Source organism: Bidens hawaiensis, unplaced genomic scaffold (genome assembly GCF_021521415.1).
Source record: "Bidens hawaiensis isolate Kalapana, Puna unplaced genomic scaffold, B.hawaiensis_p1.1 tig00061593_1, whole genome shotgun sequence".
NCBI classification, from domain to species: Eukaryota; Viridiplantae; Streptophyta; class Magnoliopsida; order Asterales; family Asteraceae; genus Bidens; species Bidens hawaiensis.
In genome coordinates this window covers 21,921-47,328 of record NW_027501084.1, presented here as the reverse complement: position 1 = coordinate 47,328, position 25,408 = coordinate 21,921, and the positions used below count along the sequence as shown (strand labels likewise).

Genomic DNA, 25,408 nt, shown 5'->3' with positions numbered 1-25,408 from the left:
ATATGTTCCACCGTGTGTAACACGGGTACTATCCTAAATCAATATTGAAATCCAATTATATGTTTCTTTTAAGAGATTTGGATCACTTGAAGCTTGCTAGTGTTATAAAAGAAAGGACACATTTGGATTTGAATAATGAAGTTAGTGATAAATGTTTTTCAAGATGGTAATATTTAATTCAAACATGTTTTGTAATAAATATTTAAATTGATATGCAAATAAACACGGATACTATCTTAGAGTAATAAATATTACAGTTATTGATGTGTAATAGATGTCTTAGATAAAGTTCATCTTTTGACTCAACATTGAGATAAAAGTTTTGTTGAATCGACATTGTAGAATTGTTTTATCGATTTGGAGATTAATTTCGTTTGTTTGCTTATTATTGTACTAATGATATAAGTTATAAAATATTTTAATTTTTCATTTATCTTTGTTATTCTTTGAATGTTTTTGTATTTGATTCAAATAGGTTATGCTCTCTTATAATTCATGTCAAAGTATCATTTATTTATAAATACAACATTTGCATTTCATTAAATTTATATGATGTTACATATATATTATGTTTTAAAATATGTTCCACCGTGTGTAACACGGGTACTGTCCTAAATCAATATTGGAATCCAAATATCTGTTTCTTTTAAGAGATTTGGATCACTTGAAGCTTGCAAATGTTATAAAAGAAAGGGCACATTTGAATTTAGAAAATGAAGTTAGTGCTAAATGTTTTTCTAAATGGTAATATTTAATTCAAACATGGTTTGTAATAAATGTTTTAAATTGATGTGCAAATAAACACGGGTACTATCTTATATAGTAATAAACATTATAGTTATTGATGTGCAATTAATGTCTTAGATATAGTTCATCTTTTGAATCAACATTGAGATAAAAGTTTTGTTGAATCGACATTGTAGAAGATCATGATGGTATAAAACTGTTAATATCAATAACTATAATCTTGTTGGTATAAAACTGTTAATATCTAATATTTTCATGACTTTTGTTATGAAATTAGGTTTGTGAAATTAATAACTGCTTATGTAAACAATGTTATTCTCTATATCTCCAGTATAGAGATATATGATATCTTTTTTGGTTGTAATTTTATGATATCTTATGGTTGTTTATATACACTTTCTTACTTATCTAATGTCAACCTGTGTGTAACACGGGTACTATTCTAGTATTTAAAATGGTAAACCTAGTCTCATACAATGTTAATATATGTAAAACTAGAAATATACATGTCACAACATCTAGGATCTGCTTGGTGTGACATCTGGCAAAATTTTCTCTAATGTAATCATGGTTACCATCAAAATATCACTTTATTAATAAAATTCTTCTTTATTAAGACTCAATATCTTGAAAAGTCAACAAAAAGTCTAAATTCTTACACGAAACGAGTAAAATGTATAATAACCTCGGGCAGTGAGCCAGAAAGTAAATAAATCATTAGATTGTTTAAATAATCTCAAAAATTCAAAATATATGCTAAAACATGTGAGACAATATAAAAACATAATTTAGGAAAGCTCGAATCGCGAAAAACTGGAAAATAAGTAAGCATAAGCCGGTACAGGATCCGGAAAGGACCTAACCCTAACTATTGTCAAGAAAATAGTTTTTATGGTCCATACTGTCAGGAATTTGATTTTGTTCAAAGTCTGACAAAAATTATTAAAAACAGGATTCGTTTGGATATCTAAATCACGCAATACGTTAAACGATTAACCAAAATTGTTTATATATTAACCGAAACCCTTCACATCCCCCCCCCCCCCGGCTGGCCCCTCTACACCTCATCACCCCCACCTCGCATTTGCTCCAATGCCATCCCTCCATATCTCTCCCCTAATGATTAACTCTTCTAGAAGATGTAACTTGTATCACTCTCAACACTCCACCTCTCACCCTATCATACAACTCACAACTCTACACCACTCCCTCCCTCTCCCTTAGAGATCTCGGTCGAACCCCTCTCACATACATATTCAAACCAAATTTAAAATTTAACACACACACATAATCAAATATCATGAAGATTGAATCAATAAACTAGAAGATCAAGAAATCTAGGAAGGGATTAAGGAAGAAGAACATTACCAATACACTCATAACATCATCCATATCATCTTTCAAGTCTACAAGAACAACAAGTAAGTTTTGATTAAGGTTTATTATTAGGATAATAAGCATTAGATTAGTTGTTCTTGAGTTGATTGGAGCTTGAAAGTTGAATATATGAATAATGTATGTGTGTATGTACGTGCCGTATGTATGTATGTATGTATAAGAGGAGATATTAAACTCATTTACACATGCATACATTTCATCTTAAGGATCATACATTGCTTGCTAAGTTTGATTTTAAGTATTGTTGGATTTCTTGATTGTTTGATATAAACTTGGATAAATTTTATGTTAGGGTTTGATGTTAGAATGGATTTGGATTTATTTTTAATTATTAGCTTGTTAATATGGACTTGAATTATTAAAAAATTGTTGTTAGAGATGAACAAAACAAGAACTTGTTCATAATTGAAAATTTAGGGATTTATGGCTTTTGGAATAATTGTGGATTTTAGTTGGACTTATGAATCAAAAAAGTGTTATGGAATGATAAAATTGAGAATAAAATAGGATATATGCTAGTAAACTCATAAAACCCTTAGTTAGTTCTTGAAGATTGTTAAAGTTGCTAATTAAGGAACTTTATTTAATGAAAAGGGTAAATCTTTGATTTTGATATGAATAATTGATATGAATGTGTTAGATATGTGATGATTTACATATTTAAACTAAGATAGGGTGCATGACTAAAAGTATGGATTAGTTAGCACATTGATTAAATGGACAACAACTTACTAGAAATAGAAACTTTGTGATTTGTAAATTGAAAGGATAAAACATGAATAGAACACTTAGAATGCATGAAACTCTATCAAACTAGTTGAAGGAAATGAAATTAGATTCCTACTTAATCAAATTTGAAAGAATGAATTAGTTAGAATTATTAAAAGTTAAAAGTTACTATAATAGGAAACTTTGTTAGATTAACATTTAGAAAATTCATAAGAATATATGATCTTTTGATTTGAATGATTGTTTAAAAGATTGATGATATGAATGATGTGAATTGATGATTTATTGATAATAGTAAATAATAAATCTTCAAAAAGCTAAATACTTGATTTTTTAAAAAGACATACATGATCACATACTTTAGATTCTTCCAAAATAGAATAAGAAGAACCTTGCTGAAAAGTGTTATTTTGACTTATTGTGAACTCATAAAATAAGTTTAAAAATCTGGATTCTTTGGTTATAATATAATAATTGTTCATATAATGATAACAAACTTAATTAATAACATTATTAATAAACTTAGAACATGAACTAGAAGCTTAAAATTTGTTTAAATGTGTCTTGTGAAATTATATGATCAAAACTGGAATTTATGAGGAATTATGTGTTACTATATGTGTAATTAGTTCATAGGATAATTGGTATAGACTTATTTGACTTATTTGACTCATTTGACTTGTCGGTAACTTTAACGGTCGAAAAAATCAGCTTTTAAACATAAAACGACACGACTATTAGGGACTGTTTTAGAACAGCCCCTAAAGTTGTAATATACACATATATAACATAAGTTAATATAAAGGAAATAGACAAGATGATAAAACTTAGTTCTAAACGGTTCGTGTCGCGAAAACCCACACGAAAACGTTAAAAAGTTGCTATTTTAAGATAATATTAACGAAAACAAAAACAATATATTTTTACAATGTAACTTATAAAACTTGACTATTATATATGTAACAAGTATTTTCAAAATTTAAACGTTACATTTCTATACAAAAAAACAAACAATTCATTTCAAATGAAAAACCGACAAAACCGATAAAACCGAGAATTATGAAAAATAATAGATTAATAATTTTTTACAAAGCGATTACCATAAATTGGGAAGGCAAACGGGCAACAAGCTGCGCCGCAACCCCCTTTTGAATAGAAAGCCAATCCTACTAAAAACGAAGCTTTGGGACCTAGGAGCTGAAGAGGTTACGTGTACGACACGCTGAACCCTACTCAAAAAATTCATATCCTCTGGGGCTAGAAAACCAAATGTATCGAAAGCAAATGGGAGAAACACATGTTGATTTTCTAAACAAGCTTTCTCGTGTTTAACAACTTTGTCCGATTCAGCCTTCAGCGCAGCCTGACCCACAACAAACTCACGGTCCTTGAGCCCAGCAAGAGGAGACACTCTTGTAAGATCCACACAGGAGTGTTTTCCCCCTACCCACCCGAACACAAGAATATCAGTTGGTCGTAAAGTAGACCTCCACGACAAGAGGATCCGTGAGAAAGTTAACAGGGGCTTACTTTTTAACAGAAATCCCTGCCCATTTATGAACATCACACAGAACATCCCTAGCCAAATCATATATGTATTTTAAAGCTAGGTAATTCTTTGCAATGCACCGCATGGTCTCCAAAAGAATCCAAACAGACCTTGCGACAAATTGGGCAAGGCTCATCAGTCGGGAACATAGGGATCATTAATCGATACTTAAGGATAGCCCAATACTCGAAAACCGACATATGTTGGCCCAATCCTTCAATGGGATGGCCGTTAGAAAATCCTGAGCCCGAGGAGTCCGAAGTAATTCAAACATCGCCTTTTGGTGAGGGGATAGATCAAAACCTCACTTCTAAACTCTGGGTGATTCAACTAAATAAGGCATTCGCCACAACATGTTGGGCTTTAGGGGGGCGGTGTCCTTATAAGAGAACTCGCTAAGATCAAAATCTGGAAGTGAAGTACGTAAACGAACCATCGCACACCCATAATCAGAGTCCATCCCAAGAATATCATAACCCCGAAGAAATTTGGTCTTGCAAACACCATGATTGTGCTCTCGAAGCCACAAAAGCATACGTAGATACATCTTCGGCCGAACATAGACCCAACCCCCCAAAACAGGTAGGTAGTGATGCCAACCTCCATTGGAGATCCCCGAAGAATGGACCCCCACAAACCACGATGTCCTCAATTGCTCTTCGAAGACCATTGTCAAATATAGAAACAACTTCTCCCACATACATAGGTTGGAACGTTCTTAAACCGAACAAAAGCTTTGCGACTCCCATGCATGAGCGAAGCGAAAGAACCTCACATTGAGGATCCTGAAGTCTTGGGAGACAGCTCATCAGTTCCACAGCGCTAGATGCCCTTTTCATAGCCAAACTGCTGATAAACCCACATCCCGGCTTACGGCACCACCAAGGAGTTTCACACCCAGCCCCGGCCTTCCAATCCCGCAAGGGAACAACCCCTCTGCACCTTCACCCCATTGCATGTTGGCCAAACAATTCTGTTTTTTTTAACGTTGAATTCAAGACCCAAACGAGGCCTCTCGGACCTGATAATATCTAATTATTTGGCCACCCCTCTAGTGTCCCCGATAATCGTACCATCATCCCAAGTACCAAGCATGAAAGAGAAGCTTGCACTGATCTTTGATTTGGTGAACAAGTGGGTGCAAAACTAAGGCAAAAAGGAGAGGCCCAAGAGGGTCCCCCTGTTGAACCCTAGTGGTGGATTTAATGTAAGTATCACCCACATATAACCTAGCAGACTGCCATATAAAAAATCCACCCAAAGAGAAATAGACGGACATCGACTCCGAACCTCATGTAGAAGGGTCGTCCTATCGACTAAGTTGAAGGCATTAGAGAAATCAACAGTAAGCATTGCCAATGACCCATCCGAATGAAACTGATTTAGAAACATGTTCGCGCTATGGAGCACGGCCTCTGCCCCACTAGGGACTCCCACCCCAAAAAGAAAGTCACCTAGGTATTTAGCCATCTCCTTCCCGACACCCCCTGATAGCCACCTAAGAGACCAACCGCCTCCAAATGGCTCCAACAGCAATAGGTCTAATCCCATTGTCCAGTTTAAGTAGTGGCGTAAAGGGGGCAGACGCAACTAACTCTACCAACACCTAAGGACACCTTCCCCCCAAAAATAAATTAACCACCACCGAAATAGCCTTGAACAGACCATCCACAATCGGAGACCCCTCTCCGCACAACGCATCTAAAATGCGTTGGGCTCGTAATTCCTCCCGCCCACACGAAGTCCCTTTTGGGAAAGATTAATATTTTATTATATTTAAAATGTTTTATTATATTTATCTATTTTAATTTTTTATTAATTTATTTAGTTATTTAAATATTAGTTAACGAAAACCGAACTATACGTATTCATTAACTTAATAGGAACTTATTTGTTTGTGTGCTTGTGTGGACACTAGATTAGGATTAATAAACTAAAAGGATTTTTATTAACTAAAACCAAGTTTTATTAACAAAACGTGTACTAATATAGGAAACGAGATTTTGGAACGAAAAGCTTCAAACCGTGAGTTTCTCTATCGACCCCTCGTTTTTGAAATGTTTTTTTATTATGTTTTGGGGGGAAAGCATATTCTTTATCGATATTTATTATTAAAGTTTTATAAAGCATTTTATTTTACAAATCGTTTAAAAAGTGGGATGAGTCAACAATTGGTTAAATAAATGTTAACCGGATTAATAAGGGCACATAAATATTGGTAGATCTATCGGGGTGATGCCCTGCATTTCGAATCGCGTTGGGTTAAAAATGGGAATATTTTGAGTATGGTATGTATGAGTTATCAATTTTGATAGTCATACACTTGTTGTATTCCTTGCTAGTCTACAACAATACGATTTGTTTAAAAGGTAAAATGCTTCGTTTTTGTGGTAAGTTCGATTGTTGATAAATATTATTACCATGTTAAAAGAACGGTAGGAAAGGCCACCACCTTTGCTTATGGTAATGGATTATGATAAAAAGAATGGTTTTTGAACCATGGTATGGAAATATATGATAGGAATTCGTTATTGTGTTACTTGATATATTGGTATATTGTCATGTATTATGATATTTCATAATGATTTATATGGAAGTTTTGCTTGCATTATTTTCATTATATTATAATATATATGTAGTATATATACGTGTGTGTGTGTGTATATATGTGTGTGTATGTGTGTGCGTGTGTGTGTTATTTTCAATAAAGTGAAGTCACCAACATTCGTGTTGACGTTTATTTTTAATACGCTTTTCAAGTAAGTGAAGATTTCGATGAGGCATGGAAAGGAGGGCGGTTTGTGTTTTAATAGTGTTGAAAAATGGCATTTTAATAAACCGTGCGGTAGCACGTGTGTAAGACTTTGATATTGTAATGTATATATTTTATTAAATAAAAGTTAATCTTTTATTATATATTCTTATTATATTGTTATTGACTATCGGCATCTGTCATAACCCGAATTACTTAAGTTAAGTCTTCCAACGTATTAAGTTAAGATATTCGGGGTGTGACAAAATTTGGTATAAGATCCAATAGGTATAGAGAATTAGAAAATATAAGATTTTCTAAGCTATAACCGTATATTCAAACACACGCTCCTTTCCCGCCTCACGAAACTGAAAGGTAAGAATATATTAACAACTGATTATTACTAACTTGCTTTAATATGCTTTACAAATGGCTCCACCTCATGTTATTGTGACAGATTCTGAGACAAGTGACAACGGGGCACCATCATCCCTGATCGAGTTTTGACCCGTGATTGCTTCGGTTTACCCTAGTTCGACTTCGAGGGCGACACCTGTCCCACCCCCATCTTAGGTCTGGGCGTATGACCAACAGTTGGTACCACATTTGTAAATAAATCAGAGTTACGTGTTAAAAGCGGAAGTCTTTGATAACATGTGGGTAATATTTACTTTACAAAAGACGGGATTATAAAATACTCGTTTTAAGTTATAACAAAAGTATTACTTATTTAATTACAAACCACCATTTTAATATTTTAAGTTTATATAAAAAGGTACGATCCATCGGATATCTTGAGCACTTCGTTCTTCAAGTCCTAATCTTGGTTACCTGCAAAATGTTAAGAAAATACGTCAGCAACGAATGCTGGTGAATATGCTGACGCAAAATATTTTCTTTTACTTAATCACCCCTTGAGACCACGTAAGTCTCGGCGCATCTTGGCTTAGGAATAATTAAGTTAAAACAACAAAATTATAAAATCAAGTCTCTACACTAAATACCTCAGCAAACACCGTAGTGTTCGACTTAGTTAAGTACTCGTATGTATACAAATGGTCATTACTCCCCGCAGGTGAGCGTCACTATAACCAAGTGTGGTGCGATGTGCCCATCGCATTTTACCACATATGTAAGGATCCAGACAAACGTTTTAGATACACGTAGCCTCATGTAAAACCTTTTCATTTAACACAATAACTCATTTTAAAAACAAGTTTATAAAGTTTGGGGCGTATTCACCTTTTCAATTTGGATCGGCTTCAAACACCGTCAGAGGGTCTTTCCCATTGCCATCTCGCACCTATAGTTCAAGTATAACCTTTAGTTAGTCGGATATACAATCTGGCTTAAGACCTTTAGTATTTTATAATCTTTACCTCGATGAACCTTTAGTTCAAATCTCTTTTCTTTACTTTAAAACCTTTAGTTAAAAAGTATAATTTTCTTTTATAAATTAAAAGTCTTTCTTTTAATTTATATTATACACATTTAGTTTATTTTATAAAAACCCTACATTTATTCTTCTCTAAGAAACATACTCTTTTCTTTTTTTATTATTTAAGAATAGTTATTTAATACTTAAATAATAATTTGTAACAAAGAATCATTATAAATAATCACACATATATATATATATATAAACATTTATATTTCTTTCTTTAGTTTTCTTTGTTATATTTTTCTAATATTTTATCGAGGTATCGAGTATAACCTCGACTTATGGTTTTAAACCTTTTAAAGTATTTTATTATTATTTCATTTGTCATTATGCCTACTTTCGTTGGCTTATGAAAACCCTACACAATCGAGCAGCACTTCAACACCATTTCGCCTTCTTTATCTCCTTGATCGCACCCTTATTTCGACACTCTTTCCTTGGCACGTAAAAGGATGTACACCGACACTTCACCACTCGTCGGCACGCTTTACGAGGATACTCCTCATGACGTCAGGGAAGGCAACACCTTCTTTGTTGAATCGTTGATGGAATGTGGCACGATTATTGAGGAAACGTCAGAATGTTGGCACAATTTACGAGGAATCGAGGGCACGAACTTCGAGGTAATCGAGGATATGAAACTTGGGGCTTAGAGAGAGAGGTGAGTGAATTGAGGTGTGAGTTGTGAAGAACCCGAACCTTGCTATTTATAGACAAATATCAGGGACCAGTTGCGAAACGCGATGGCCCTTTGGCTCAGCACGTTGCGTATCGCGACGTAGCCTTGACGAATCACCACGTAGGTATGCCATGTGTCGCCGTGGTAGGTTTGGTGCCACGTGTTGACACGTGGCAAACGGTGTGCCACGTGTTGACACGTGGCAAACGGTGTGCCACGTGTGGCCACGTGGCGGGACACGTGGCGAACGTTGTGCCATGTGTGGCCACATGGAAAGCTACGCGTCTCGCTGTCAGACAACTCATCGCGATACGCGATGGGTTTCCCTTCTGATCCATCGCGTATCGCGATGGGTCAGGAAAACCATAATTATCATTTTAAACCCTAAGGTTTAGAATTTGACATTTTTGGTCCCTTGACTTTGGAAACTTGATATTTTTGGTCTGATAATTTCATGATGTTACATCCTCCCCACCTTGAAATAAATCTCGTCCTCGAGATTGCTTTATGTGAATAAGTGGGGATATTTCTTCTTCATCTCGGATTCAAGTTCCCAAGTGTATTCAGGGCCTCTTCGTGAGTCCCGTTTTACTTTCACGATTTTTAGAGTTCGTCTCTTTAATTTCTTTAACTTTGAATCTTCTATTTCAATTGGTTTTTTAATGAATTTTAAGTTTTCATTAATTTCGACATCTTTTAAGGGTATAGATACAGATTCGACGGCTAAACATTTACACAGATTTGAGACGTGGAATACATTGTGTATCTCTTGCATTTCCTCGGGTAGTCGCAAACGGTATGCAACAGTACCAATTTGTTCGAGTATCTCGAATGGGTCAAACGAATCGAGGACTTAGCTTTCATTTCTTATCGAAGCGAACTACGCCTTTCCATGGCGAGACTTTTAACAACACTTTATCACCAACATTGAATTCCAACGGCTTACGATGGACATTGGCATAACCCTTTTGGCGGTCACGTGCCGTCTAAAGTCGTTCTCGGATTTGAAGTACTTTGTCGGTGATTTCTTAGACTATCTCGGGTCCACACAATTGATTATCTCTAGTTTCAGACCAGCATACGGGCGTTCTACACTTTCGACCATATAACGCCTCGAATGGTGCGGCTTGAATACTTGTGTGATATCTATTATTATATGAGAATTCCATTAGGGGTAAGTGGTCGTCCCAACTTCCACCTAAGTCTATCACACAAGCTCGGAGCATATCTTCCAACGTTTGAATTGTCCTTTCTTGCCCATCAGGTTGTGGATGATAGGCGTTGCTAAGGTTTAACTTTGTGCCTAACGCATGTTGGAAGCTTTTCCAGAAATGAGACATAAAATGACTATCTCGATCAGAAATTATAGACAACGGTACTCCATGCAAAGCAACGATGTTGTTCACATAGATACGCGCTAATATATCCATTGAGTATGACTCATTGATGAGTATGAAGTGTGCGGATTTTGTTAATCTATCCACAATAACCCAAATAGCATTATGTTGTCGAGTTGTTTTTGGGAGTTTGGTAATGAAATCCATGGTTATTAACTCCCACTTCCAAACGGGAAGTTCGGGTTTCTGAAGCAATCCCGATGGCTTTTGGTGTTCAGCCTTGACCTTCAAACATGTTAAACATTTCGCCACATGCGAAGCGATGTGCTTTTACATCCCATTCCACCAGTTGTTTGGTTTGAGATTTTGATACATTTTGTCACAACCGGGGTGCATCACATACTTGGACTTATGAGCTTTATTCATTATCTTCTCACACAAGTTCCCAATGATTGGTACCCAAATTCGATTTCCCATTCAAAGGATACCATCGTCACCCTTAACTAACGAGTCAATGGTGTCGTTACGTTTTTCTTCGGAGATCTTGTTTTCATTGATTTCTTGAAGTTGAGCGGATTTGATTTGTTCAATGAGATCAATTTGGATTTCTAATCTTAACGCTCGGACTCTTCTTGGTTTTTCGTGTTCTTTACGACTTAAGGCATAGGCGACAATGTTGGCTTTGCCTTCATGATAGATGATTTCGCAGTCGTAGTCGTTCAGAGTTTCCATCCAGCGTCGTTGACGCATGTTGAGCTCTTTTTGCTCGAATATGTGTTTCAAACTATTGTAATCAATATACATGATAAATCTTACTCCATAGAGATAGTGCCTCCATATCTTTAATGCAAAGATTATGGCGCCTAACACTAGATCGTGAGTTGTGTAGTTCTTTTCGTGAACTTTGAGTTGACGAGAGGCGTAAGAGATCATTTTCTTACGTTGCATTAGTACGCATCCTAAGTCGGAATGAGACGCATCACTAAAGACAACGAAGCCTTCGGTACCTTCTGGCAAGGCCAGTATAGGTGCTTGGGTAAGCTTTTGTTTGAGTATATTGAACGCCTCTTTTTGTTTAGTTCCCAATTCATACTTGATGTTTTTGCGAGTTAAAGAAGTTAGGGGAACGGCTATACGAGAAAATTTTTCAATGAACCTTCGATAATAGCCAGCAAATTCGGTTGGCGACTTTGGGATCTCCCACTTAGAGATAGCTTCGATCTTAGCGGGATCCACTTGAATACCTTTACTTTAACATTGATGATATGACCAAGAAATTGCACTTCGTATAACCAGAACTCGCATTTCTAGAACTTGGCGTACAACTTCTCGGTTCTAAGTATATCAAGTAAGGTTCGGAGATGGTTTTCATGATCATCCTTAGACTTAGAATAAATAAGTATGTCGTAGATGAATACGTTCACAAATTTATATAAGTAAGGCTTGCATATTCTATTCATCATATCCATAAATGCGGCTGACGCCTTAGTAAGTCCTAATGGCAAAACCGTGAACTCATAATGGCATACCTTGTTCGGAATGCGGTTTTCGGAATATCCTCGGATTGGACTTTGAGTTGATGGTAACCAGAACGAAGATCGATTTTAGAAAAGAAGCTTGCGCCTTGGAGTTGGTCAAAAAGATCATCGATTCGAGGGAGTGGATAACGATTCTTGATTGTGACTTTATTCAATGCTCGGTAATCAATGCACATCCTCATGGACCCATCCTTTTTCTTGACGAACAGAATTGGTGCTCCCCATGGTGACGAACTCGGTCGAATGAAGCCTTTTTCAAGAAGTTCGTCGAGTTGTTTTTTTAATTCCTTCATCTCAGTTGGAACTAAGCGATACGGTGCTTTGGCGATCGGAGAAGTACTGGGAATAAGGTAGATCTTAAATTCTACTTCACGATCGGGAGGGATTCCAGGAAGTTCGTCGGGAAAAACATCGGCAAAATCGGAGACAATAGGTACGTCCTTTATCTCCTTTGGTTTGGATTCTTCAGTGATGTAGGCCATGAATGCTAAGAATCCTTGATTCAAACATTTGTTAGACCTAATCATGGAAATTATGCAAACTTGGTCAGCGTCTTTGTCCCATTCAATTCGAATAGTTCGTTTATCGGGGGCTTGAAGTTCGACGGTTTTGCTATTGCAAATAATATGAGCATGGTTGTCGGATGACCAGTCCATATCAAGTACAATATCAAAACCAGCAAGAGTCATAGGTAATAATTGAATAGGCAGAATATAACCAGCTAAAAGAATTTTTCCGTTTTCAAAGGCTTCGGAGATTTTAACTATTTCCCGGCTAACAGTTTCGACGCTTAGATTTTTATTTAGTTTTGTTAAAGGTTCGTTTAATAGACTACAAAAGTTATAATCTATAAAACTTAAATTGGCACCCGAATCAAACAAAACTCTAGCATAGGTGTCATTGACTAGAAACGTACCGATGATGGTTTCCGGCATGTCAGCAGCCTTTTAAGTATCAAGAACGAAGACTCTTGCATTGCCCTTTTTAACTTGACCACTTCCACCCGCACCACCAGTCGCGGGTATGTTCTTGGGGAACTCGAAGCTTAGATTCCCCATATCCTTGCAAATGTAGCAAGTCATCTTCTTCTTCCAGCAATCGGCCGTTGCGTGGCCAGGTCTATGACATGATTCACAGACAGCTGCGGTGGAAGACGGAGAGAAGTGGCATCAACCCCTATGGTATTTTCTGCAGGTCTTACATTGTGGAACATTGGAATTAAAGCAAGACTTGCGTTGATCAACACCCTTGCCCTTGAAGTGGTTATTTCCTCCTTTCTTTGGGTCGTGCGTTGTTACGACCTTCTTGTCCTCTTTTTTATTGCGGATCATTCCGCCCATCAGGTAACCAGCCAATTCCATCACAGAGTCGGTGGTTTGTGGTAAGTGTGACCTCACCATGTCGCGGATTTCCCGCGGCAATCCCCATATATAACGTGTGACTTTTCTGGACTCAGAGTTATCCAGCTGGGGAATGAGGCGACAGTATTCATGAAATTTGGTGTTGTATTCACGGAGATTAGTTCCTACGACCTTATGATTAAGAAATTTAGCTTGAATTTGGTCGGTCTCATGCATCAGACAGAATTTCGCCATCAACATCTCCTTGAATTCTTCCCACGATAAATTATACAACATTTGTCGACCTTTGCTCATTATCATCGTGTTCCACCATTCTAGCGCTTCACCCTTGAACATTTGAGAAGAATATTGTATATTTTCTTGGTCGGAGCACTTTCTTATGATCACTATCGATTCCATCTCTTCTAGCCACATCACAGTCGTAATGGCTCCCTTGTCACCATGAAACTCTTTAGGTCCAAAGTACTTAAAATCTTTGAACGAACAACCACTTATTTTCAATTTCTTAAACTCTTGCCTAACTCCACCATCAACATTCGACTCGTGAACACTCTCTTCAACATGGGATGGTTTAGATTGAGATTTTACGGACTTACAGGAAAGTTCAACAGATTGAGATTTCTTAGATTGTGATCTAGCTATTGATTCATTTCTTACATCATCTTTTTTCATACGTTGAATTTGGTTCATATACTTGTCGGGAATTTGTTCATCTTTTTCTTTTTCAGGGTCTTTCCCTTTTCCTTTCTTTTACAGCTTCCTTTCGAGAAGCTTCAACATTGTTACTTTGGTGTGACATTATCTTTTCTTAATATACATTTATATGTATATCGTTTACTTGATATACTTATGTACCTATCCTTATTTATTGTTACAAATACTATTACACATAACAACAAGTTTACATTAACACATACAACTTCCACATCTCTCATCTTTATTTTAATCTTTCATAAATTTCTTCACCACCTTGGTCAATTTGTTACATTTCTGAATAAGCTTGTCTCCTATCTTCTTCTTTTTCTTCTCTTCCAACGATATTTTCTTCCTAAGGTCATCAGTCTCATGCAAGGCTCGGTCCAGATGTGATTGAGGGATCTTATTGAGGTATCCGTACCTTGGAGGTGAGTCGCGATAAACCATCATCACTGTGTCATAATGGCTCTTCGGATCGGGATACGGAGATGCGGTCAAATCAGAGGAGTAATGGAAAAAGGCTTCAGCCACTTCATTTTGTTCTCGTATTTCATTGGCTTGCTCTTCTTCCGTCGGGATCGTGCCTTGGTAGGTTGGAAAACTTGATGAAAATTTGTTTCTGAGCTCCTCGAGGTATTGCACATAAGGATCAACGGAGCCTAAGCTTGGATTCTGGGGAAAGAAAGGTTCCTCCATCAGTGTCGTCACTTCATTGAGGTTTTCTGGGTACTCTTCCTCAGGGGCTTCTTCAGATTCCTCTTCTTCATCAGGGTTCTCTTCCTCCATTAGTTGGGCTATCCCCTTCACTATTGAGGGCAGGCGAAAACTTTCGTATGCATCATGACTCTCATTCTGGGCTTGCGGGATGATCCTTCACCATTGTTGTTGGGACGAGAGTCAACAGAGTCAAAGGCAGAGCTTCCGGTGTGCCATCTTCATTGATCAGAATGACATTGCACCCAGTCGGATAAGTCGGACATAGGTTCCTCCTTGATCGGTTGGTTGGAGAAGAAAGCGTATGATGGGTGAGGATTTGGTGGTAGGTATGTCGGATCACCAGATGGTAGTATGGCAGAATCTCAGATGGTTTATATGTTGGAATCTCGGAAGGATGATATGTTGGAACTTCAGATGGTTGGTACATGGGTATGCTTGACGGATGGTAGCTTGAATGTCATGGAGGGTCACTTATTGGCATGGGTGGACTATCGGGTAAAATTATTGGACAATGCTCAGTTCCAGGGAAATATATCAGCTTGGTTCGGTCAATGTATTGGTCTTGGTTGAAGAAAGCCTCATAGTAGTTTTCTCTCATATCATCTTTGGGTAGAGGTTCGGCAATTCCAGCCTCCTTTACTTTTCAAACATAGATATCCATCATATTCTTGATAGACATCTAATACGTTGGGTGGTTTAGAGTGAGGAAGGAAAGAAAAGATTACCAGCCTATCTTATCCCTATTTCAAATAGAACAAGTAATAAAATATTTTCCTATACTTGGATCGAAGCTTAGGTATTATCTTGTAATACCTAATTCGCTAAGATCGATGGCTCTGATACCAACCTGTCACACCCCCATCTTAGGCCTGGGCGTATGACCAACAGTTGGTACCACATTTGTAAATAAATCAGAGTTACGTGTTAAAAGCGGAAGTCTTTAAAAACATGTGGGTAATATTTACTTTACAAAAGACGGGATTATAAAATACCCGTTTTAAGTTATAACAAAAGTATTACTTGTTTAATTACAAACCACCATTTTAATATATTAAGTTTATACAAAAAGATCTGAGCCATCGATATCTTAAGCACTTCGTTCTTCAAGTCCTAATCTTGGTTACCTGCAAAATGTTAAGAAAATACGTCAGCAACGAATGGGGGTGAATATGCTGACGCAAAATATTTTCTTTTACTTAATCACCCCTTGAGACCACGTAAGTATCGGCCCATATTGGCATAGAAATAATCATGTTAAAATAACACAATTATAAACTCGAGTCTCTACACTAAGTACGTCAGCAAACACCGCGGCGTTCGACTTAGTTAAGTACCCGTATGTATACACATGGTTATTACTCCCCGCAGGTGAGCGTCACTATAACCAAGTTTGATGTGATGTACCCACAGCATTTTACCACATATTTAAGGATCCAGACAAACGTATACTACAGCCTGAGGGCTAGGCATATACTCTTGTTTATAACGTTTTAGAGACATGTAGCTTCATGTAAAACCTTTTCATTTAACACATTGACTCGTTTTAAAAACAAGTTTATAAAGTTTGGGGCGTATTCACCTTTTCGATTTGGATCGGCTTCAAACACCGTTCGACGGTCTTTCCCATTGAGACCTCGCACCTATAGTACGAGTATAACCTTTTGTTAGTCGTATATACAATCCGGCTTAAGACCTTTAGTCTTTTATAATCTTTACCTCGATCAACCTTTAGTTCAAATCTCTTTTCTTTACTTTAAAACATTTAGTTAAAAAGTATCATATTTTCTTTTATAAATTAAAAGTATTTCTTTTAATTTATATTATAAACATTTAGTTTATTTCATAAAAACCCTACGTTTCTTCTTCTTTAAGAAACGTACTCTTTTCTTTTCTTTATTATTTAAGAATAGTTATATATTACTTAAATAATAATTTATAACAAAGAATTATTATATATAATCAACCTTATTTCGACACTCTTTCCTTGGCACGCAAAACGATGTAAACCAACACTTCACCACTCGTCGCCACACTTTACGAGGCTACTCCTCATGACGTCAGGGAAGGCAACACCTACTTTGTTGAATCGTTGATGGAATGTGGCACGATTATTGAGGAAACGTCAGAATGTTGGCACGGTTTACGAGGAATCGAGGGCACGAACTTCAAGGTAATCGAGGATATGAAACTTGGGGCTTAGAGAGATGTTTAGAGAGAGAGGTGAGTGAATTGAGGTATGAGTTGTGAAGAACACGGACCTTGCTATTTATAGACAAAAATCAGGGACCCGTCGCGATACGCGATGGCCCTTTGGCTCAGCTTGTCGTGTATCGCGACGTAGCCTTGATGAATCACCACTTAGGTCTACCACGTTTTGCCACGTGGCAGACGTTGTGCCACGTGTTTACACGTGGAGAACGGTGTTCCACGTGTGGCCACGTGGCGAACATTGTGCCATGTGTGGCCACGTGGCAAGCCACGCGTCTCGCTGTCAGCCAACCCATCGCGATACGTGATGGGCCAGGAAAACCAGAATTTTCATTTTAAACCCTAAGGTTTAGAATTTGTGATTTTTGGTCCCTTGACATTGGAAACTTGATATTTTTGGTCCGATAACTTCATGATGTTACAACACCCCTTACGGAGTACTCTCAAAAGCGAACCCGAGCTAACCGAGAGGGAAACACCTCTGCTGTGGTGATCCCCCTGACTGAGATCACACCACCGCCACTGCCTCCCTCACCGGAGCCAATGGTCGTGGAGGGCCCTACTAACCGTGAGAGCATCATCTCCCTCGAATGAAGGGTCGTGATCTAAGAGACCATTATCCACGATCTCGTGAACCGTGTTCTAGGTGTCCAACGCAAGCAAGGCAACGAAAACTATTCATATAATGCCTTGTGTCACTATGTGTTCGCCATCGAGAACCGAGGGGTGAACACCGAGGCAAGGGTTGAAGGTTTGAAGTCTAATAATGAAGTGATTGAACCATGTGTGCACTACTTAATGGGCCTACACTACATTGGGCTCATAAGTAGTATTTGTAGTTGGTAGGAGGTTATGTAAATTAACTATAAACTTGTTGTCTTTTGGGTACTTCAACTATGACGGGTGGTGATTATAAGGTGTAGTACGTATTACACCTAATTTTGTATGTTTTGGTAGCAATATAAACTCCCCCACTCCTTTTTTTTGTATAATTATATATATATATATATATATATATATATATATATATATATATATATATATTATATATATATATATGTTATGAATCATGTTATATGAATCTTTCAAGTTTAGAAAATATTTTTCCAAAACTAACAAACTATATTATTTTCTAAAAAGAAATCATGGCGCCTAAAACAAGACGAACTATTACCAACCAAGCATCCGGATTACCATATTCTCAAGAAGAGTTAGCTCAATTAATAGCTCAACATGTAAACACGACACTCAATCAACGTGAGGCTAACCGTAATTCAAGCCAAAACACCTAAAACACAACTAATAACATAACCGAATTAGAAACTCTTAGAACTGAAGCTCTAAGAGAAAATCCCTAAGGTAGAACGGTACACGGGTGCTCATACAAAACTTATCAAGGTTGCGGACCGAAAGAATTTACCGGTGCCGAAAGACCTTTAGAAATTGTCAGACGGATCGAGAAAATTGAATCCATCATGAAAATCAGTGATTGCACCCCTCTTGAAAGGATAAAATATGGGGTATGTTCATTCCGTGATGAGGCACTCGAGTGGTGGAACTCCATAATTCAAAATTTAGGAGAAGATGCCGCTTACCGTCTAACCTGGGAGGAATTAAAGAGATGTTGTTGAAAGAATATTGTCCCCAAAATGAACTCAGAAGATCGAATATGACTTCTGGCAGTTAAAAATGGAAGGTGCCGACATCGGAGGATATACCTCCCGATTCAACGCATTGGCACGACTGGTCACGCCTAAATATGCACGAATAGATAGGTACATCTGGGGCTTAGCTCCCGAAATACGAGGAATGGTCACCTCCTTTAAACCAACCACTATCTAGTCTACCAAAGAACTGGCAAAATCCATGACTGAGAATGTGGTTCTCATGGGAATACTGAAATATACCAGAAAGAAAGTGCTCCTGAGAATCCAAACAAAATTCAACCGGTATGAATCAGAAACCTGGTGAATTCAAGAGGAAGTGGAATGGGAACCACGGAGAACAGTTCAAGGGGAACTTTGGAGCTGGACGAATGTTTGATGCTAACACGAAAGGAACTGAAGGAAGCTTTGGACAGACACCTTCATGCAACAGGTGTGGGAAAAATCATACCGGTGATTGTTGGAAATGCAATCGGTGCAACCGGTTTGGTCACGTGACACGCAACTGTTATGCCAAGATCATACCATCCGGTTCAGGAAACCAAAACCTGGGATGCTTCGAATGTGGTGTTGTAGGACATTACAGGAAAGACTGTCCTAAATTCAAAGGTCAAAACACCAAGGGCAAGGCATTCGTGATGAACGCGAAAAGGGCCCCGAAGGATTCGTCCGTAATCACCGGTACATTTCTTGTCAATAATCACTATGATTATGTGTTTTTCGATACCGGAGCCGACTTAAGCTTCGTTTCCAAACAATTCGAACATCTGTTAGGAATAGAAGCCAGTAAAGATTCCAATTACTCTATCGAATTTGCTAATGGAAAGTTAATAGAAACCAGTGAAGTCGTGCTTAATTGTAATATTCTGTTAGCTAGCCATAAGTTCAATATCGATCTCTTACCCGTCGAACTAGGCAGTTTTAATATAGTCGTAGGAATGGACTGGCTGTCCAAATATAGAGCCGAGATAATATGTTCAGATAAGCTGGTTCGTTTACCAATCCAAAACGGTGAATCCCTGACCATCCAAGTCGATCAATGTAATCCCGAGTTAAAACTCTCCAGTATCACAAAAACACGTAAGATGCTACGCAAAGGATATACGGCATTCCTTGTTAATGTAGTTGATACAAAAGCCAAAGAGCAAAGGATAGAAGATATTCGTATAGTTCGAGATTTCCCAGAAGTTTTCCCTGAAAATTTGCCTGGATTACCTCCCTAGCGATAACTCAAATTCAGAATTGATATAGTCCAGGATGTCGCTCTGATAGCTCGATCTCCATACATATTGGCACCATCAGAAATGCAGGAGCTATCTAATCAGCTTCAGGAATTATCGGCCAAAGGATTTATAAGACTAAGCTTCTCGCCTTGGGGAGCTCCAGTCTTATTCGTGAAAAAGAAAGACGGCTCTTTTCGAGTATGCATCGATTATCGAGAACTGAACAAACTCATCATTAAGAATCAGTACCTACTACCGAGGATTGATGATTTGTTTGACCAGTTGCAAGAATCAAGCTACTACTCAAATATTGACTTGCGATCCGGATACCATCAGTTACGTGTTGCAGAAGAAAATGTTCATAAAACTGCTTTCAAGACTCGTTATGGCCATTATGAATTTCTGGTCATATCGATTGGTCTAATGAATGCACCCGCTGAATTCATGGACCTTATGAACAGAGTTTGTAAGCCATACTTGGATAAATTCGTGATAATATTCATCGATGATATACTTATCTACTTACGAACCAAGGAAGAACATGAGCAACACTTGAAATTGATTCAAGAATTGCTAAAGGAAAAAAAGTTATATGCCAAATTCTCTAAGTGCGATTTTTGGCTTCGAGAAGTCCACTTTCTAGGGCATGTAATTAATGAAAATGGTATCCATGTTGATCCAACAAAAATTGATGCAATTAAGAATTAGGAGACACCAAGGTCGCCCACTGAAGTGCGACAATTTTTGGGATTAGCTGGTTATTACCGTAGATTCATTAAGAATTTCTATTCTATAGCCCAACCCTTAACCCAACTGACCTAGAAAGATAAGAAATATGAGTGGACTGAAAAGCAAGAAGAAGCATTCCAATTACTTAAGCAAAAGTTATGTAGTGCACCAATCCTGTCCTTCCAAGAAGGAACCGATGGATTCATAGTTTACTATGATGCATCATGATTATGTCTTGGATGCGTGCTTATGCAACGAGATAAGGTGATAGCCTATTCATCACGAAAACTCAAAGTTCACGAGAAAAATTACACAACTCATGACCTGGAGTTAGGAGCAGTTGTCTTCTCACTCAAGATTTGGAGGCTTTATCTTTATGGAACCAAGTGCACAATCTTCACCAATCATAAGCCTCCAGCACATATTTGATCAAAAAGATCTAAATATGAGATAACGAAGGTGGGTGGAACTAGTCAACGACTATGACTGTGACATTCGCTACCGCGCGGGTAAGGCGAATGTGGTAGCTGATGCTCTGAGTAGAAAAGAGAGAGAAAAACCACTTTGTGTCCGTGCATTAGGATTAACAATTCAAACAAGTCTTACCACTCAAATCTGTGATGCACAAAAAGAAGCTTTGAAACCTCGGAACATAAGAACCGAGAGATTGCGAGGTCTTGAGGGTGAATTTATAGCAAAGTCCGATGGTACACTATACTTAATCGACTGAGTTTGGATACCACGTTATGTAAATTTGCGAAAGTTAGTAATGTATGAAGCGCATAAATCCAATTACTCAATTCACCCACGATCCACCAAAATGTAAAAGGATCTCCAAGAATACTATTGGTGGCCAAACATGAAGGGAGATATAGCGGTTTACGTCAGCAGGTGTCTAACATGTTCAAAGGTGAAAGCTGAACACCAGAAGCCATCTGGACTGTTACAGCAGCCTGATATTCCACAATGGAAATGGGAAAAGATTACCATGGATTTTGTGGCCGGTCTGCCAACTACCCCCAATAACCATGATTCTATTTGGGTTATTGTGGATCGATTAACAATATCCGCTCGCTTCATTCCTATCCACGCGAAGGATAGCTTAGAGAAGTTAACTCGATTATATTTGAAAGAGATTGTGGCTAAACATGGCGTACCTGTTTCCATTATCTCTGACAGAGACGGTCCTTTTATTTCCCAATTTTGGCAATCCCTGCACGAATCCTTAGGCACACGTTTAGACATGAGCACCGCTTATCATCCCCAAACCGATGGTCAACGCAAAAGAACCATTCAAATGTTGGAAGATATGATGTGAGCTTGCGTTCTCGATTTCGGCAAAAGTTGGGATACTCATTTACCGTTAGCTGAATTTTCTTATAATAACAGCTACCACTCCAGTATTAAGGTTGCGCCGTTTAAAGCTTTATACGGGAGGAAATGTAGATCCCCTCTTTGTTGGGCTGAGGTTGGAGAAAAGCAACTAACAGGACCTGAAATTGTTCAGGATACCACCGACAGGGTCTTCCAGATTAAAGACAGGTTGAAGGTTGTAGCAGACCGACAAAAGAGTTATGCTGACAATCGTAGAAAACCATTGGAATTCCAAGCGGGAGATCAAGTTCTGTTGAAAGTCTCACCCTGGAAAGGAGTGATCAGATTTGGGAAAAGAGGAAAGCTGAGTCCCCGATACGTTGGACCATTCAAGATGTAACATCCCGAAATTTCCTAGAATAATATTTAATACATTATTTAATTATGGCATAATAGTTTACTCGGATTAATAGAGAAATAATAAAGATTTAATAAAATAATAAAGATGGAAGGTTAAATAGGCTAATTAAATGGAATAAGTGTGGACAAAAAAGGAAAGATGGGCCATAGGTCCATGGGCTTAAGGGAGTATAAATACCCCTTAAACCCTAATCATTTCCACTTTTATCCATCTCTACAACATAGCCTCCCTACACACTCAAAACAAACACACATAAACCTCTCTATACGGCCGTGAGAAGAAGAAGATTCGAGATTGAACCTAGCCTAAATCTTGATAAATCTTAACCCTACAAGCAAGATACAAGATTTAAGTTTATCACCAAGCTAAACCATAACCTAAAAACGAATAAAGGTACGTTCTTTAACTTTAAAGATTATGTTTTTATGAATGGTTTGTTTTTAAAAATAAAACTAGAGTAGATCGGGACTAAACGAACCATAAAGTTACAAACTTGACGTTTAAAATGAACTAGATTAACACGTTTAAGGTTACGGCTCGTTTAAAGAAACCCTAGATCTAGTTTGGACATCTTTAGCCTGAAGGTTCAAACTTTATGGTCACTCGGGTCAAGTTTTGGCCAAAAATGGTTAAAGGAATGTTTATGGTTAATACCAAGCTATAAAGAGGTATTAAAGTCTTGAAATATAATAAATATGGTGATAAGAGAACCCCGAGCTGTTCAGCCTATTCGAATACATTAAATAACCAACAGCTCATTCGCTTACAATCTTTATATTCGCTTACAATCTATCATTAGATTACAATTCATGCATTAGCTTACAATGTATCATTAGATTACAATTCATGCATTAGCTTACAATGTATCATTAGCTTACAATCTATCATTAGATTACAATTCATGCATTAGCTTACAATGTATCATTAGCTTACAATGTATCATTTGATTACAATTCATGCATTAGCTTACAATGTACATTAGCTTGCAATCTATCAATAGGTTACAATTCATGCTTTAGCTTACAATGTATCATTAGCTTACAATCTATCATTAGATTACAATTAATGCATTAGCTTACAGTGTATCATTAGCTTACAATCTATCATTAGATTACAATTCATGCATTAGCTTACAATGTATCATTAGCTTACAATCTATCATTAGATTACAATTCATGAATTAGATTACAATGTGACATTAGATTACAATGTGATCATTAGAATACAAATGTATTCTAATCATATACCATTTGAATACAAAGGTATTCTAATACAAGTTGAATGCTAACACTAATGTATTCTAATACCAATAAAATACAAAGAATAGACCAGACTTAACCATTTCTGGTGCAACCTAAAGAAAGAGTATAGGATTAGTAAATCGATACGTGTAATTAATGGACAGTTGGTCGTGCTCAATTGAAGAAAGTAATCACTATTAACACAGAAGGAAACCGGAGACAGGTGAGTTTCTAGCCCCATTCCTTGTTATGTTTTCGGGGTTGTGTGCATACTCGATGTGATAGTTAATACACTTACCTTAAAATGATAAGTGTATGCCATGTATGATTTATATGTTATCTATATATGTCTTGAATGAGAATGAAAGCTTGTCGGTACGTGAACGATCTTTGGATATTGCAAGTATCGTCAAGGGAAGTTATTAGCTCCTTACATAAATATTATTAAATAATAACTTATATACAGTGTTCCTTCTATGGATAATATATAGAGTTCCTTCTATGGATAATGTATAATGTTCCTTCTATGGATAGCATAGTGTTCCTTCTATGGATAGTGTAGTGTTCCTTCTATGGATAGTATAGTGTTCCTTCTATGGATAGTATAGTGTTCCTTCTATGGATAATATATAGAGTGTTCCTTCTATGGAAAGTATATAGAGTGTTCCTTCTATGGAGAATATATATAGTATGGGTAATAGTAATAGTTCTTTTAATAGATATTACGTGACGTTCCTCTTATGGATATTTACACAAGGTTAAGGTATTAATACGTGTCTTCGGATACGTGAAGGAATGTATGAGAATGAATTGTATGTTGCCTGATTAACTAGAACTCACTCAGCGTAGCTGACTTTTAGTATGCACGCAGGTGAATATGTTTAATGAGCTAGCATGAGGAGGGCACATGGCATGGTTTGAATGGCTGGCATCCGAAGATGGAAGGGAAATGATGTTTTAAATATGATGTTGTATATTATGTTTTAAAGAAAAGATCGAATGTTTTGTATCGAATGATTAAAGTTAACATTTCCACGAAAGTTTTAATAAACTCTTATATGTAGAACTATGTTTATGAGTAAATCCAACGTCAAAAGTGAGGCACCGGTAACGGGGCCTTACAATCACAGATCGAATTGGCCCAGTAGCATATCGACTCGAATTACCTTCAGAGCTGAACGTAATACATGATGTATTCCACGTATCAAATCTGAAGAAATTCTTATCCGGCGAATCACTGATTATTCCTATTGAGGATATTCGAGTTAACGATAAGCTACGATTCGTCGAAGAGCCTGTAGAAGTCATGGACTGGAAAATACAAAAGCTTAGACGAAATCGAATCAAGCTGGTCAAAGTTCGTTGGAATTCAAGGCTAGGTCCTGAGTTCACATGGGAACGACAAGACCAGATGAAACAAAAAAATCCTCACCTATTTCCAGTAGAGTCTAAAGCCAGTGACACTTCCTAAATTTCGGGATGAAATTTCTTAAAGTAAAGAAGAATGTAACATCTGGCAAAAATTTTCTCTAATGTAATCATGTTTACCATCATAATATCACTTTATTAATAAACTCCTCTTTATTAAGACTCAGTATCTTGCAAAGTCAACAAAAAGTCCAAATTCCGACACGAAATGAGTAAAACGTGCAATAACCTCGGGC

The 25,408-nt window shown here is 37.2% G+C and overlaps 1 protein-coding gene across 1 annotated transcript; it reads left to right on the top strand.

Moving 5' to 3' along the window:
* The first annotated feature begins 19,103 nt into the window (after positions 1-19,103).
* On the top strand, positions 19,104-20,039 carry LOC143603428 (uncharacterized). The gene has a single exon (XM_077080216.1). It carries the CDS (start codon positions 19,104-19,106, stop codon positions 20,037-20,039), a length of 936 nt encoding a protein of 311 aa, XP_076936331.1.
* Positions 20,040-25,408: the final 5,369 nt, after the last annotated feature.

Excerpts from the sequence above, each read along its gene's own strand:
- LOC143603428 (XM_077080216.1), top strand. The coding sequence starts at position 19,104 with ATGAATCAGAAACCTGGTGAATTCAAGAGGAAGTGGAATGGGAACCAC.